A 16,907-nucleotide genomic window follows, 5' to 3' on the forward strand; every position below is an offset into this window, starting at 1 on the left:
TTGGTGTGTGAGGCTTTCAGATACCAAAGCCCCTTGCTGGTCCACTTCTGTGGCCTCTTACCCTTTGGAGCCTTCTCCCAGGCTTTCCTTCTCCGTGGGATGGGATAGTGGTCTCCTGCTCTGGTTGCTCTGCCTTGGAGCCAGCAGAGCCTCATGGTCTGGGCTGCCAAGCATGGATGCGCCATCTCAGGTGCACATCTCTGTGAGGAAAGAAAAATGCTGCTGTCCCTTTTCTAAAGGCAGTGTAAAACTCTACGGGGCAGGTGGGCATGATGACTGGGCTGCAGGAACTCGCAGAGGAGTCCTTTATCACAGCATCAGAGCTCCATCCAGTGATGGTGTTTTGCATAAAATAGGAATATTTATGGGTTCCAGAGATGCATACCATTAGCATGCTAGAGCCTGACCAATGATCATGGATTCCACCAGCGAAGTGATCATTTCAAATTAGAAATTTTAGGAAGTGCCATTGTGCCGTTAGAATAAAAACCTTCAGTTGATTAAGTTAAACTTCAGCAAAGTTTTGATAAGGAAACAGAGAGTGAGAGGAGAGAATAAGTGGGAGTGATGCATATTTTGTGGTAAATAAAGCATCTGGAGGATTTTGTTTATCAGGGCGATCTGATAAGCTTTCGACTTGGCTCAGGTCACAGTGATCGCGCACAGTTTCAGAATGGATGAATGAGTTACACCAGCTCGTTTGAGTTCAGAATCGGTTGAGAAAAATGAGGCAAATGGTGCAATTTATCTTTCTAAAAGTTAATTACTGCGCAAAAAAATAAATAAATGTGGAACAAGGGGATCTGACAGTTCCAGTCCAACTAAGTCAGATACATGGATAAGAAAAGTTTGGATCAGCCATTCTCAACATTTTTTTTTGACATTGCCCCCCCCCCCGCCCCCCCCACCAAGGACTCTGATCAAAGTTTATGAGCATCCTTCCCTGTGAAGCAGTCAGGCTTTGGTATCTTCTGCACTTCCCTCCAACTGACTGCATAAAAGCTATTTATGTTATATGAGGTGAAGAGAAGACAAGGCTTTCATTTAAATGTGCTGTGGCCCCCAGCCCCTCCCACCACATTGGGAATAGCTGTCATGGCATTATATTAGGGATGGGAGGAGAGAGTGGGTGGGCAGTAGTGGATCTGCTGCAAGGAAGGTCAAGTGCCAAAGATAGGTGACCACAAGTTCAGATATGCTGCCAATCAGCAGTAAGTCTATCCACATGAACATTATTAATAATTGGTTCCCAGAAGAGGTTCACTTGGCTAAAAATAAAGCCTCAAAATTACTTTGTGGAACATTACTGTACAAAGTGATTTTTGTAAATTACTTTGACCTGTATTTAAAAAGAATAATGACCCTTTTAATATCAATGTCTTTCAGTCCATCACATTTTGAAATAAGAATTTTCAAAAGTAACTCAAAACTAATTCAATTGCTATTTCCATCCATTGCAAATTTACATTTGCAGTGGTCTTTTTGTCTAGAATTGCAATGGCCTCTGCAGCAGGAATTCCACAATATTGCACATTATAACATTGGTTTGCTGCTGTACTTCTAATTCTGTTCACAGCAAATTGCTATCTTGGGACACTTCAAAGTCACCAGAACTTAACAAGATGAAAATGAAATACCAAATTCCATGTTGATAGCCCAAACACTGTGAACTCCCAGCATGAGACTAAATACTTTTGAAAAACTTGAGATGAGCAAAACTTGAGATGAGCTCTTTTATCTAGCCGTTGCATAACATTTGATATTACACTTCTGCAATATTGCACTTTGAGAGCAGTCATTTCAGAATTGACTTGATCAAAATTTGCAGCTTCCCAATATCAGACCTGGCCTCTGTTGTGCTAACCATAGTTCTGTCAAACTATTATTCAATCTGCGTATTGTACCTGCACCATGGAACCAAATTGAACCCAACACACCAGACCCTCCTCTACACGGACTGATTGATAGATCGGTTCAAACACTGGAACTTAATTAACACATTTTCATCCTCGTGTTTTAATTTAATTCCCCCCCCTCCCCCCCCCCCCCCGCCTGCTTCTTCAATCTACTATCTCCGACATATCTCTCTCTATGGCTTCTTGTCTATGCAGAAACGCACTCCTCCCATCACTCTTCCCTCTCTCTGCTTTCACTCCATTAGGCAGGGTTTCCACAGCTGGCCATTCACTACACAGGTTTCCATTCTAAACCTTCCATCCCTGCCTCTCCTTTCTAGATTCCCTTTTTAAAAAAGCACCACTTTGATCAAGTCTACGATCATTCTCTTTTTCCGAGATTCTCGCTTTAAATATGAGAAAAACATTAAATTCATAAGTATCTAATTTCCCATCTGCCCACTCCTCTAGTTCTCTTAATCTCTCCTTTTCCTTCTGTGGACAGTTGAAAGAAGTTAAAGGCAAATTATTAAATATATTGAAGGGTGGAACATCTTTTTGTAGGGAGAGAGGTTTGAATGGATAACAGATAAGTTTGGAACGTTATCCTGAGTTTGGACTATTGTCTCAAATTGAAGAGATGAATAACCCACTCCTGCTCCTATATTCTATGTTCCTATATGAACATAAAACAAATTAACAGTAATTATTAAGTATGTGTAGATGGATTTTCCAAATTATTTTATGCATTTGATAATGTTTACTGACTGACAGATAATCCCTGAACAAACACCTGACAGAATAAATGCAGCTTCATGCAGGGTAGGTTTTGAAACCCAGATATAGAAGCAGCCAGGATGTTGATCTGTTCACTTGGTTTGATTATCAGTATTTACATGTTGTTAAGGATTTGTTACAGACTTGATCAGATATACTGTATCTGTTAAAGGCTGAATGCTCAGCTTCTGCTTCAGGCTGGTGTGCGTGGAATGCAAACACTTCGCTTGCAATACTTTTGTATGTATGATACACGATAAAGTAGGTCAGAGGTGGAAGCAGAACTAGGTTTGAAAGAGCCCTTTTAAAAAAAACTGACAAAAGCTACTGTAAAGAGGATCGATTGTGTCATCTGCACCGTCTTTAATGAAACAATTAACATAACGAATATACTCGTGTAATAGTCGAATTTTTGTGCCAAAAAAGGGGGGGGGGGGTTGGGGTGGTCGACTTCTATATGGGTCAAATTTTGACCTCATGAAGTACTTGCATCATTCAGACATCAGGAGTGTAATGTTTCTTTTTATTGTAATAAAGAAACTTGTCTTCTATTAGGAACAACTATACTTTATTAGCTATAGACTCAAGACTGTGTGGAGGCATCCATCTTGAATCCAAACCAAGCTGCCACAAACTAGTCTCTGACTCCCTCTAGTGGTCAGGATTATCACCAGCCCTCTATCATTACATCCCCAATCCTTGACACACTGTGTATTCATTTCAATTTTAAGTTCAACACAAATGTAAACATCAGTAGCACAAACTTTTTAAGTGCGCTGTTCCTTTTAGGGATTTAGGTGTTTTGATAAGACATGTGGATCTTCTTAATACGGGTTTTTGTGTTGGCTCTGCTGGTCCTCTACTGTCTAGCACTGGTGGTGTTTTCTTTGTTGTGCAGGCTGGATCTTCTGCAATTGTCCGCTCCTGCAGTATTTCTTGCATTTTCAGGAAGCTCTTTCGATTCCTCCTCAGTATTTGACCATCCTCTGTTCTGACAGTGTAGGATCTTGGATTGACTTCCTCCTTTTTGTCCCAATGCTGGAATCTCTGAGTCTCACTGTGTCATGTTGTGCCAGGGGCCCTAAGTTTCTTGCTGACTTGTCATAATTTTCTTTTTGCCTCCATGGCAGACACTTTTGTTTCCATTCGACATCTCTGTTCTTGTTTGGCTCTGCAAAGTAGTGAAGTGTGGTGTATAGTCTACGTCCTATCAGGAGCTCAGCGGGTGACATGCCATGTTCAAATGGCAAAGCTCTGAAACTCAGTAGAGCTAGATACGGATCTGAGCCACGATCTAGTGGTTTCAAGAGCAACTCTTTAACTAAGTGAACTCCTTTCTCTGCCTCAGGATTTGATTGTAGATGCAGAAGACATGAAGTCACATGTCAAAAATCATACTCTTCTGCAAAGCTCTGGAATCCTCTACAACAATACCATGGTTCACTGTCACTGTAGACAATTTGAGGAATTCCATGTCTTGCAAGGATCGATTTCATATATTTGAATCACTCAAGCAACAGACATATTAGGAAGCAGCGCAATTTTCTGGCATGGTTCTGCTGGTAAGCCAGTTATTATCATTGTTTTCCTTTGCCTGCTTTGTGTGATGTTTCAAACAGGTCTCACAGCTGGAAACCATCCTGTCAATGTCAGTGTTTATCCTTGGTCAATAAACAGCAGTTCTGGCCCTCCTCTTGCATCTTTCCATTCCAAGGTGCCCCTCATGCACCCTTTTCAGCATCTCTTGTCGCAGTGATTGAGGAATGATAATTCTGTTCTGTCTGAGTAGAAGCCCATTGACAACACTCAGCTCAGCTCTGATGTTGTAATATGGCTGACATTCACCTCTAGGCTATCCTTCATTCAGATTCTTGATTACCTTCTGTACAACTATGTCCTTTTCTGTTTCCACTGCAATCTGCTTGGATTTCATGCTGATACAGGAAGATATTCAGTGATAAGGTTCACATGGAGTTTCACATCTGTCTCTGTGGAAATCTTATTGAGTACTTTACTCTGCATCATTGCCCTGGATAATGCGTCAGCTAACACAATAAGTTTCCCTGGTGTGTACGCCAACTCAGTCATAACATTGTAGCCTCATCAGCAATCTTTAGATACTCAACGATACTTCTCTGAGATTTTTCTTCATTATCACTATTAATGGCTTGTGGTCTGTCTCAGCCACATACGTATAATTGTGGAATTTCTCAAGTCCACAGATCAGACCTAGACACTCTTTCTTGATCTGTGCATTTCAACGTTCAGATGTTGTCATTGTCCTTGATGCATTTGCTACTGGCCTCCAATCTTCTCCCACAGCCTGAAGTAGGACACCCCCTACTCCATCTTTTGAAGCATCCGTAGATATTTTTGACCTTCTGGATGCATCAAAGAAAGTCAAAAGCACTAGTTCTGTAGTTAGAATGGCCTTCAGTCATCCCTATTCTTCCTCATGGTTGTCTGTCCATTTGAATTCACATTTGTCCTGTAACAACTTCTTTAGGCACATTGTTTTGGTATGAATTTACCAATGAAATTGATCATTCCCAGCACTCTCAATGCAACATTTTTCCAGTGAGTCTGGGCATCTCTAAAATGGCTTTCACCTTGCTCTTGTCTGGCTCCACACTTGCCTCTAACAATTTATCTCCCAGAAAGTTGATTTCCTTCACGCCAAATTGACATTTTCCTCTGTTTAACTTTAATCCATACTTCTGGATGCGATGTGGCACTTTGATGAGCCTCTCATTGTGTTGTTGGTGTATGGATTCCCATAGGTTGGGGTGCAGACATACCCCATTTATGCCTTCTATGGATGTGCTCCATTGTCCTGTGAAATACTTCTGGAGCTGAGGAAATCGCAAAATGCATCCTTAAACAGTATAGGCCAAACAGTTTATTAAACGTACAGTATATTGTGCTATCTTCATGCAGTTTTATTTGACAGAAGCCCTGGGATGCATCTAATTTAGTGAAAAACTTTGCACCAGCCATTTCACTTGTAATTTCATCCCTGGTTACAATCTGATAATATTCTCTCTTCATATTGGCATTCAAGTATTTTGGTTCCATGTACACGTGTAAGTCACCATTATTCTTTATGACACACATCATTGAATTCACTCATTCTATGGGCTCCTCCACTTTCTTTATGACCCCTAGTGCCATCATTTGGTCGAGTTCCCACTTGAGCTTTTCTTTTAGTGTGGTGGAACCTCCCTGGGCATCCTTTAAATGTATCTTAAAGGTGAATGGTAGAACTCCAAACCCCTTGAAGATGTCTGCATATTGATCCAGTATTTCCTCTTTGCTGTTCTGTGCATTAGCATTGTTAATGTGGTACACCCTCTTACCTAGACTTAAGTTTTCACGTGCTTTGTCATCAAGCAGTGATTCATGTCCATCTGGTACTACTGCAAATCTGAGGTGGTGCTCTTTATCTTCAACTTTCACTTTCAGTTTGCATGTACCTTTTGTGTTGATGCTCTGTCCATTGTTGGCTTTGAGCTGTACAGGATTTGCATGGATGTATGGCTTTATCTTCATTGCCCTGATGATGTGCTCACAGATCAAATTGACCTTTTCCCCTATGTCCAGCTTTAAAGGATTTTTTTTTTCATTTGTATGCAATAACACAGTCCACTTATCCTGCCGACTCTGTTCATGTTTGGCTGTTAGCTTATAATCTTCCTGCACCATATGCCAATAAAAAATGTATCACTGAGGGCAGTTTCTTTTACAGAGTCTACAGTGTACACATTTTCACTTCTATTTTGTTTTCCTTTGGAAAAATATTGTTTTGCATAGTGATACTGCCCTGTACACTTATTACAGACTTTTCCACAGGCTGGACATTGTTTTAGTGCATGTTTAATGCCACATCATTTGCAAATGAATGTCTCTCCTTTTATTTGTTTTTTCCTGTATCTCATTTTTTGTTTGTGTGTGTGTGTGGATACATGCTGTGGTTACAGCTTCATTTTCACTGGGATTTGCACTATTACTAAACATTTTTGTATGCTCCGGAGCTAATTCACTGGTGTGGCCTATCTTCACAGCTCCAGTCTCTTGCAGCAACCTCTTTCTCACTTTATTATCAGTAATCCCAAACACAAATTCATCATGGATCATTGAATCTTGCAGTGATCCAAAATTGCACGTTCTTGCTTTTAATTTCAAGTTTGTTAAAAAGTATCAATACTCTCTCCCTATAGCTGTGAATGCGAGTGAAATACATACCTCTCAAATGTATCATTTTTTTTTGGTGAACAGTGTTCAAACATCTTGATAACCTTGTTTAACTTCCCTCAATCTTCTGCCTTGGCAAAAAACAAACATGTTGAAAACCACAAGTGCTTGAAGTTTAGCTGCAGAAAGTAGCAGTGCAATCTTCCATGCATCTGGATTGCTATTGAGTCCAATGGCTTGTGGAAATATCATAAATCTTTGAACAGCCTCCACTCATGGTTGATATTTCCAGTCCAGTTTACAGCATCAGGATACTTTATTCTCTCCATATCTCTGATGCTATCAACTAATTATTACTCAGCACACTCCTAGTATTTCTTACACTCCTGGTACCATTTCTTTTTATTGTATAAAGAACCTTGGGTTCTTTTAAAACAACTATTCTCTATTAGCTATAAACTCAAGACTGTGTGGAGGCATCCATCCTGAATCCAAACCAAGCTGCCACAATCTAGTCTATGACTCCCTCTAGTGGTCAGGAGTGGCACTAGCATCTATCAAAACAAGGAGTTCAGATGACTGGAACTGGATGGTAACTGCAGTGAGACATCAGGAGCTTGGATGGGCAGTAGGTTGGGGAGGATATGTGGTCGGGAGTTCAGATGGGCAGGCAGCTAGGGTGAGGATATGCACTCAGGAGCTCAGATGAGCAGGTGACTGGGACGAGGATCCGCAGTCAGGAACTTGGATGGGTGGCCAGCCAGGGTGAGGATCCACAGTCAGGAGTTCAATTGGCGGTGGCCAGGGCATCGGGAATTTGGATGGACAGGCATCTGGGGCTAGGATCTGCAGTCGGGAACTCGGATGGGAGGGCAGTTGGTATGAGGAATCACGGTCAGGAGTTCAGATGGTGGGTGGTCGGAGCATCAGGGTTCAGATGGTCGAGTATCTGGGGATAGGATCCACGGACAGGAGCTCGGAAAGGTGGGCGGCCGGAGCATTGGGGTAGGATTCACAGCCGATAGCTCAGATGGACAGGTGGCTGTGGCATAGGATGCGCCAACAGCAGAGGCGAGGATATGTGGCCAGGAGCTTGGATGGATGGGTGACTGAGGCGAGGATCTGTGATCAGGAGTTCAGATGGGTGGGCAGCCAGAACATCAGGGAATCAGATGGGAGGGTGGATGAGGCAAGGATCCACGGTTGGGTGTCCAGCTGGGCGGTCAACCAGGACATTGGGGTTGATGATCCACAGCTGGTAGCTCAGATGGGCAAGTGGCTGGGGTATCAGGGGCTCAGATGGGTGGGTGATCAGGGCATCAGTTCAGATGGGAAGGCAGTCGGGGCATTGTGAACTCTGGTGGGCACTTGGCCACTATGAGGATCTGCTGCCCAGGCATCCAGAGCTCTGGTGGATTTGTGGCCAGGGCATTGAGAGCTCCAGTAGGTGGATGGCTAGGGCAAAAGTCTGCTATCATGCCATCCAGAGCTCGATGGGCGAGCAGTCGGAGCCAAAAATAAGAGGGGGGAGGGGGAGGGAAAAATGAGGGTTGACTATTACACAATTTCAATGATTACATGAGTATATATGGTTTTTACATTAAAGAACGCAATGAAATAGAATGAAATACCAGCCACAGAGCAGGACAAGATTCTGATGTGGCCATCATCCTTCATGCATATGCTACTCACCTCCAATTTTCTCCTATAGCCTGAAGTACTACGGCACCTATTCCATCTTTTGAAGCATTTATAGATTTTTGTCCTTCTGGGTGCGTTAAAGAAAGTCAAAAGCACTGGTTCTGTAGTTAGAATGGTCTTCAATCATCCCCATTCTTCCTCGTGGTTGGCTGTCCACTTGAATTCACATTTGTCCTGTCACAACTTCCTTAGGTACATTATTTTGCACAATGAAAGTTTACATTTCAACCTTCCAACCCTGATCTTCATTCTAAATTTCTCACACTTTACATAACGTTAGATAAATGGGAAATTATTTCTCCATACCTTTACTTTTCCAACTGTGTGCAATTACAATTCAAAACGTAGAATGATAATCTAGGATTAAATATTTTAATCTTTTAGTTACCAATTCTAACACTAAAGAGTCGTAGTCATTGAAATTTAATTGTAATTGTATTTCATCCCAAAAAAAACCCCAGATAACCATGAAATGGGGCCAAGTTTCTGTAATCCCATCTGCAAGAAGACTACATAGTGGGATTAATTATTCTGTCACACAGAGCTATTCAGTATAAAATTACAATGGCAAAATGTAATTGTTAGTGAGAACAATTCAAATCATCGCTTGAAGATGTTGGTTGTAAAATCTTTGTAATTATTTGTACATGATAGTTGCAATTTGCAGTTATTTTTAAGATTTTGATATCTGTCTTGCATTCACAAGATAAAGGAAATGAAGCAGGTCACTAGGCCCATCAAGTCTGTTCCGTGACTCTACACTAAGCTGAACTATGCTGACACCTAGTTCCAATTCCCAGCCTTTTCCCCATATCCCTTGATAACCTTACTAATTAGATACTTTTCAATTTCCTGTTTAAATTCTCCCAGTGAGCTGGCCTCTACCTCTCTATGCAGCAGTGAGTTCCACAGATCCATGACTCTCTGACTAAAGAAGCTCTTCCTCATCTCTATTTTAAATGGATAATTTCTAATTATAAGACTGTGACCCCTTGTCCTTGATTCACCCAGCAAGGGAAACATCTTAACTCTATCCACTCTGTCAAAACCTTTCAAAATTCCAAATGTTTCTCTGAGATCCCCCTTTCATTCTTCTATACTCCAATGAATACAATTCAAGAGCTGTAAAATGCTCCTCATACGTTAGCCCTTGCATTCCCGGAATTATCCTAGTAAATCTCCTTTGCACCCTCTCCAACATCACATCCTTTCTAAGATAGGGAGCCCAAAACTGCACATAGTATACCAAATAAGGTCTCACCAGTGCCCCATAAAGCCTCTTCAACACTTCTTTACTCTTGCACATGATTCCTCTTGAAATGAATGCATTTACTTTCTTCACTACCGATCCCACCTGGTCATTAACTTTTCGGTTTCCCTGCACGAGGACACCCAGGTCCCTTTGCACTTCACTACACAAACTTTAAAGTGAAGACTAAAGCATGTACATCAAAACCTTTTAGTGCTCTGATACTTTCAGTTAGTTTGCAGAGAAAGCTCTAAAATGTGAAAGCTGCACAAAAGCAAAATCCTCAGCTGATGCTCCAGTCCAACCCCAACGCATGCTGCATTGTCAGGGATGCTGTTTTTCAGATGAAAGGTTCAAGTTTTGCCTGTCCCCTCAGATAAACGGTAGGTGTTGGGAGAGGGGGAACTGCAGGTATGTCATGTGTTGAGGCTGAGAAACACCCACCACATCTATGCCAAACAGTGGTCACCCATCCTTATTCATCTCTGCTTCCAGCTCTTGGCTCATAGACTTCAATACCTAGGCCAATGGTTCTTAACCTTTTTCTTTCCACTCACTTACTACCGTGTCATAGGTGTTCTGTGATTAGTAAGGGATTGCTTAAGGTGGTAGATGGGTGGAAAGAAAAAGTTGGAAAACCAGTTTTAATCGTACCTCATTGATTCATTATGTGCAGTTTCAGAACTCCAAAGGAAATGGGCCAATTACATTTTTTCTCAAGCAAAATATTTCAGTAACAATTGGGTCCACAGCAGTGGTTCTCAAGCTTCCCTTCCCACTCACATTTCACCTTAAGCAATACCTTACTAATCATAGAGCACCAATTGCATAGGGATTACTTCAAGTGGGATGTGAATGGAGAGGAAAAGGTTGAGAACCACTGTTCATTGGTGATTCAAGTGCCTGACTCAGAACCTCATTAACACCATTTCCACCTGTGAACAGGCAAACTTAGAGGGCATTGAATTAATAATAATGTGAAGTAAAAATGAAAATGCTGGAAATAAATTAGACAATTTGTCATTAATGTTTAATGAAAATGATTAAAAACCTACAGAAGTTTGAAATGGTTTACATTTAATCTTTTGCTCTCATGCACAATTCTCATCCTTTCCTCCAGAGTCAAAGTGAATTTTTTTTTAAATGGTCTGTTTTTAGATTCTAGTGTTGCTCTTTTGTTTTACCTTTCCAAGCACTCAACCAGAATACTATTAGCTCAGCTGCTTAATGACCTAAATAGATGTATACAACTAATATCTTGAAAAACTTCAGCTTAGCAAAATCTAACTGGTTTTTTCCATCATGGGAACTTAAGAACTGGTTTACTAATGGTTAAGAAAATGATGCTATTTATGTTTAGGCCGTCAATGCTGGGAACAGTTCAAACAATCTCAGAAATTTAGCTTGAAGGGTAGAAATTGGCAAAGTTCAATAAAAAATTCATGATATTAGAATACTTTTTAAATTCATTCACAGATGCACAGTAAAATGAAAGTGTTCCATGAGACGGAATTCTATTCATGCAGTTGACTCAGAGATACTGAAGCAGATGTTTGCACTTTAACAGCACCTTGGTTTCTTTTGAAGAGCACAACAGCATCAACAGAATGTGGATTTAATGATTAACCAGCTATTTCATTTTTCTTTTAAATAGTGTGGCTGATAAATTATTTTGGAGAAATGGGAATTTCATTCACTGATGTTCCCGAAGCATTTCTAGAATAAATGTTGAGCGAATTGTTAACATTTTGGCCAAATACTCCATAAAGTCTCTTGACCACCTCAACGGTACGTTTATTCCCAAATGTTTTCCTGTGATGTATTTTAAAGTACCGGCCACCAAGTTTGTCAACTGGCTCTTCAATGAGCATTTGCAGACATTTCTGCTTTGGTAAATTTGAGGTCTTCCACTTTGGAAGCTGAAATAGATCAATTATTTTAAAGGTGAAGGGTTGCAGCATTCTGTTGTGCAGAGGGACTTGGGAGTGCTTGTGCACAAATCGCATAAGGTTGGTTTGCAGGTGCAGTGAGTAGTCAAGATTGCAGATGGAATCTTAGCCCTCAATCCCAGTGGGTTTAAATTTAAGAGCAGAGTTCTGCTGAAACTGTACAAAACACTAGGGAGGCTGGACCTAGCGATTTGTGTGCAGTTCTGATCTCCTTGAGAAAAGATATATTGGATTTGTAGGCAGTGCAGAGGAGGTTCACCAGGTCGATTCCAGAGATGAGGGAGTTAACCTATAAGGAGAGATCAAGCCACGTAGAACTATACTTGCTGGAATTCAGAAGAACAGGTGGTCGTTGGGAATTTTATAGAAACACATTACAAAACGGATAGAGGCAGAAACATCCCAGGAAACAACCTCAAGATTCAGGGGAGTAAATTTAGGAAGATGACAAAGAACTGCTTTTCCCAGAGAGGTGTGGATCAGTGAAATTCTCTGCCCAAGGAAGCAGTAAATGCTGCTTCAAAATATACTTAAGGCAGAGTTAAATGGATTTTTTTTGCAGAATATGTTCTTACGTTTATCAAAGTTGAGAGCAATGATTCAAACTTTAATTCTTTTGCAAAGATGGTGTCTTCTACAAATAACACAGCCAACATTTCAGCCTGAGATCAGATGTGGCAACATTTACTATTGGTAAAAATTGCCCCATTATGAGATTGTAATTAATAAGTAGAACATTTGATGCATTTTGTGGTTGAACATGAAAATATGTTTTAAATTACTTGCACTTTTTTAATCATTCAATGCACACAAGGAAAGTTTTTCTTTCATTTTTATTGAGAATTACATAATTTAATATGGTTGCAATGCATCAACTGTTATATTTAATGACATCAAGGTTTACAATTAGTAAAGATGCTTAAGTGTTTCTGTGAATGTAGCAATTTAATAAAATGATTTGAGATTAAGGCATTTTAATTACAAAGTGAACTAGCAGAAACTGAGATTGCTCTCATTATAGCAGATAGGATTGAGGAGAACTTTGGCAAAGGTTCATGATCCATTGCTTTGGAAATAAGACCCAATGAAAAGTGGCTCCCGTTTGTCAGAGGCACATGGACCAAGTTTAGGCAAGAGATGATTTTCTTTGAAGATACAGTCAGTAGTGATGACCTGGAAATGCTAATCTTTGAGAATATCAGAATTTGTCACAACTATGTCATGAAATTTGTTGTTTTGAGGCAGCATTACAGTGTGAACATAGCTATAAAATTACATTTAAAAATAAATTAGTGCAAAAGTAAGAGAAAGTGAGGCCATGTCTGTGGTTCATTGTCCAGTCAATCCGATGGCAGAGGGAAAGAAGCTGTCCTTGCACTGCTGGGTGATTGTCCTCAGGTTCCGGTATCTCCTTCCCGATGGTAGCAGTGTGAAGAGAGCATGGCCTGGGTGGTGAGGGGCCTTGAGGATTGAGTGACTGATGCCGAGTTCACAACTCTGTATTCCTTGCCCTGTGCATTGGCACCTCCATACCAGTGATACAACCAGTCAGAATTCTCTCCACGGTGACATACTAAATCTCCTCAAATTCCTTATGAAGTAGAGCTGCTGGCAAGCCTTCTTCATGTTTGCATGGAAGGCCCCAGGACAGATCCTCAGAGATGTTGACACCCAGGAACTTAACGCTTTCCACTGCTAATCCCCTGATGGGGACTGGTCAATGGGTTTAATAACTGTGCAGTCCCTCTCACTGCACTTTCTCAGACCCATCGATCCAAATGAGCAGACTTCACTGCTGCAGCTGACCTTCTAAGGTGACTGTATCCAGAGACTCTGTCAAACATCCAGTTGCCCTCTGACAGGTCAAGCTAATCAGTGCCATTTAAAAACAGTTGAAACTTACCAACGACTGACATGGAATTAAGCCAGTTTCCTGGCTTAATTTCCTGTAGCCCTTTTTATTCAAAAGCACATTAGCTACTCTGTAGCTTTTTGGCACATCACTTGTGCTCAGTAATTATGTAGCTATCTCTGCCTGGACTCCTGCAATTTCTTCTCTCGCTTTCCATAATGTTCTGGGATGCACTTAATCAGGTGCCATGGATTTATCTACATTTCTGAAGGAAGGAACACTAATGTGGGAGGTGGCCCAGTTACAGGTAATTCCGATTTTATTCCTGAATTTGAGATATCAATGTATTTGTTTTAAGCATTTAATTATTTTTGAAATGTAGGTTCAACTTTTAAAAGCACATAATTTTGGGATTTTTAAAAAAACTGTTCCTTCATGAATGAGCCATACCTAACAGACTGGTGTTTTACAATAATCAAAATACAAAATGTTGGAAGCAATCAGGTCTGGCAGCACTGGTCGGGAAAACATTCAGCATTTCAGGTCTGAGACTTTGTCAGAAGTGGGAAAACTGGGAAAGGGACAGGAAGAACAAATGAGCTGATGTATCAGTTAGAGTATTAGTTGGAGACAGATGATGCTTCTTTGTGCAATGTATTGCTGTTTGTGAGATGATGGGATATGCCCAGCAGGCCAAACCGCAACAATTTCTGATTTTTATTTATCGTTTTTATTTCCTTTTCAATCGCTTCAAACAGGCCTTAAGAAAATGTTTGTGTCTTTTCTATTGCAGATGCACTGGTTGGTGCTTTAATTGGCATCACCTTTGCCTACCTTGCCTACAGACAACATTATCCATCACTGAGCCACACCGATTGCCACAAACCTCATGTCTGCCTCATGGTTCAGGTGTCTGCTGATCAGGAAGACGCGCCCACTCCAGAAAAGGCTACCAGCTTAGCTTTGGAAGGAGTAAATGAAGGTCCTGTATGACCAGTACACTTCTTAAATGGACAATTATCCCTCCTTACATTCCATAAATATCAAAACAAAATCAACTGAAAATCTCTTGTACTTTTATCCTTCATACGTTCAATGAAGTGCAAACTGATTGACAAATTATTTTGCTTTCTTAGTCATGGCATACATTGATGTCATCTAAGGAAAAATGACCATCAGGTATAAATGGCCATATTCTTCACAAGTCAATTCAAAAAACATTTGAATGAAATACAATTAGTGCAAGACTGAAGCAACAGTAAGATTATTTTCTACACTATATTGAAAGAAAATCCATTAATTGTATACAATTACAATATTGACAGTATGATTGAAATCACAGATAAATATGTAATTAAAAGCTTTGATGAATACTGTGAAGTTAATGTTAAACAATTATACTGGTAACTGTATCTTCACTGAAACCAATGGCAAGGAATGACATCCAAGAATACATGTACTGATATTTCATTTTTCTAGGCTCAAATTATATGGCATTGTTCATTAAAATTAAATTGTCAAAATAGGTCTTTGTATTGGATGCTTTTTATTAAACCATAAGATATTTAATATTTTAATTTTTTTTTAAAACCCACAATGAATGCTTTGCACCAGAGAGTCCAGTTATTACTTGACTTTTACCTTTTGAACTCGGGTCTAAATTTTAAAAATTTAGACATACAGCATGGTAACAGGCCATTTCGGCCCACGAGCCCATGTCGCCCAATTGACCTACAACCCCTAGTGCGTTTCAAACGGTGGGATGAAACCAGAGGAATCCCATGCAGACATGGGGAGAAGGTACAAACTCCTCGCAGGCAGTGCTGGATTCGAACCCCTGCCCCAATTGCTGGTGCTGTACCTGTGTTAACCACTACACTAACCGTGGCACCCTTTTTTCTATTTAGATACAGGTGGGAAGATTGACTTTCAACTATTGGGTATATTTAACCCTCAAAATAATTTTGAACTGGTGCCCTCCGGATTATTTTTATGATATGATTGGTGATTACCAAGTTTCCTAAACCTGGTTCATTTTTTCTTGCCCCAGTTAAATATCAAATCTAATGACTAGCCAAAGCTTTTCAAGCATCTCCAATTCTTTTTCGACCATTGCAGGATCACAACAATGTTTTAGATTGTAACTTCCAAGTTGATCAATTGAGTTAATTACAATGGACGTATTCAAACATACACAGGGAATTATTTTCATGAACATAATGTCAAATTGAAGACTATAAATCTAAAGGTAAACCAGATGCAAATGGAACTTTATGTTGTAGTGGCTACATTACAAACAAAGAACAGTTCATCTGTACTGATACCTACAAAGTGGCTGAAAATACACAGCTCAACAATGTAAAAAGAATAACAATTTGTGTGAGATGAAGCGTATCAATACCTTTTTGGTATTTTTGTTAAATAAAAAGTTTATATCAAATAACTGATAGCAGCATTAGCGATATTTCTGTAGAAATGTAGTGAAATGGGTAAAGTTTGATCCAGAGCTGGCAGTTCGAAGGAAAATGCATAACCTGAATGCTTAATAGGTAAAATAATTCAACAACACATAGAATGTCAAACTTTAAATCAAGAGTTGAGATATTATGATACAAGTCAAAAGATTATTTCATTTGTAGAATATGATGAAAGCTGCCATTTATTTTTCTGGCTCATTTATTTTTCAACGATATGAAGAATAACTGGACTGAAGGAGAAATTATAAATTATAAATTATAATCAGTTTAATAATAAACTAAGAAAATATTTAGTTTACAATGACAATAGAAGGTAGATCTTTAGTTACTTAACACAAGCCTGATATTAGAATATCTTTGATAGGATTTACACCCAATTTGGTCAAAATTGAAATCTTATTAACAGATTGCTACATGTTAAGAATGGCAGTCTTTGAGCTAAAATGTTGATTTATAGAACACACACGAGGAATCAGGATACATTTAAAGACAAAAGTTAAACAGAAGTGGCAAAGTAGCATAGGTTGCAGGAAGCATGCCGGAGAACACTATCTGAATGCAAAGTTTCCATTTTCCTTCAAATAAATTACAAAAAATTCTACAATCAAGACATGTTTTGACCATTATATTTGAACTTAAAAGATGTGACAAATGGAAATGAAAGAACATCTGAAAACCCAAATACAAACTGTCCAAAGGCCTGCTTTTTGGCTTAATCCAACGGGACAGAAGAAACAAAATGTGCAGGAAAATATATTAATATGCAAAATACATGTTGAATGTTGTTTGCTTGCTCATGCAGAACCTATTTCATTT

General features: G+C 39.7%; 2 protein-coding genes across 6 annotated transcripts in view; one reads left to right on the top strand and one right to left on the bottom strand.

Moving 5' to 3' along the window:
• LOC138744166 (phospholipid phosphatase 4-like) overlaps positions 1-15,137 on the top strand; it is a 185,484-nt gene extending 170,347 nt beyond the window's left edge. For all 4 annotated transcript variants that reach the window (XM_069899859.1, XM_069899861.1, XM_069899862.1 and 1 more), the window contains one exon: positions 14,408-15,137. In XM_069899859.1, the coding sequence (XP_069755960.1) occupies positions 14,408-14,607 (200 nt within the window). In that variant the 3' untranslated portion in view covers positions 14,608-15,137. The remainder of the gene's footprint in view (positions 1-14,407) is intronic.
• The window catches only part of LOC138744165 (SEC23-interacting protein-like), a 195,104-nt gene that overhangs the window by 83,552 nt on the left and 94,645 nt on the right, over positions 1-16,907 (bottom strand). The window contains exon 19 of one of the 2 annotated variants that reach the window (XR_011345337.1): positions 12,627-16,321. The exons of the other annotated variant lie outside the window; for it this stretch is intronic. The gene's annotated coding sequence lies outside the window, so the exon portion shown is untranslated. Of the gene's footprint in view, positions 1-12,626; positions 16,322-16,907 lie in introns of those variants that run through there. 2 annotated transcript variants of the gene reach the window in all.

The sequence above is a fragment of the Narcine bancroftii genome, chromosome 10 (assembly GCF_036971445.1).
Source record: "Narcine bancroftii isolate sNarBan1 chromosome 10, sNarBan1.hap1, whole genome shotgun sequence".
Lineage (NCBI taxonomy): Eukaryota > Metazoa > Chordata > Chondrichthyes > Torpediniformes > Narcinidae > Narcine > Narcine bancroftii.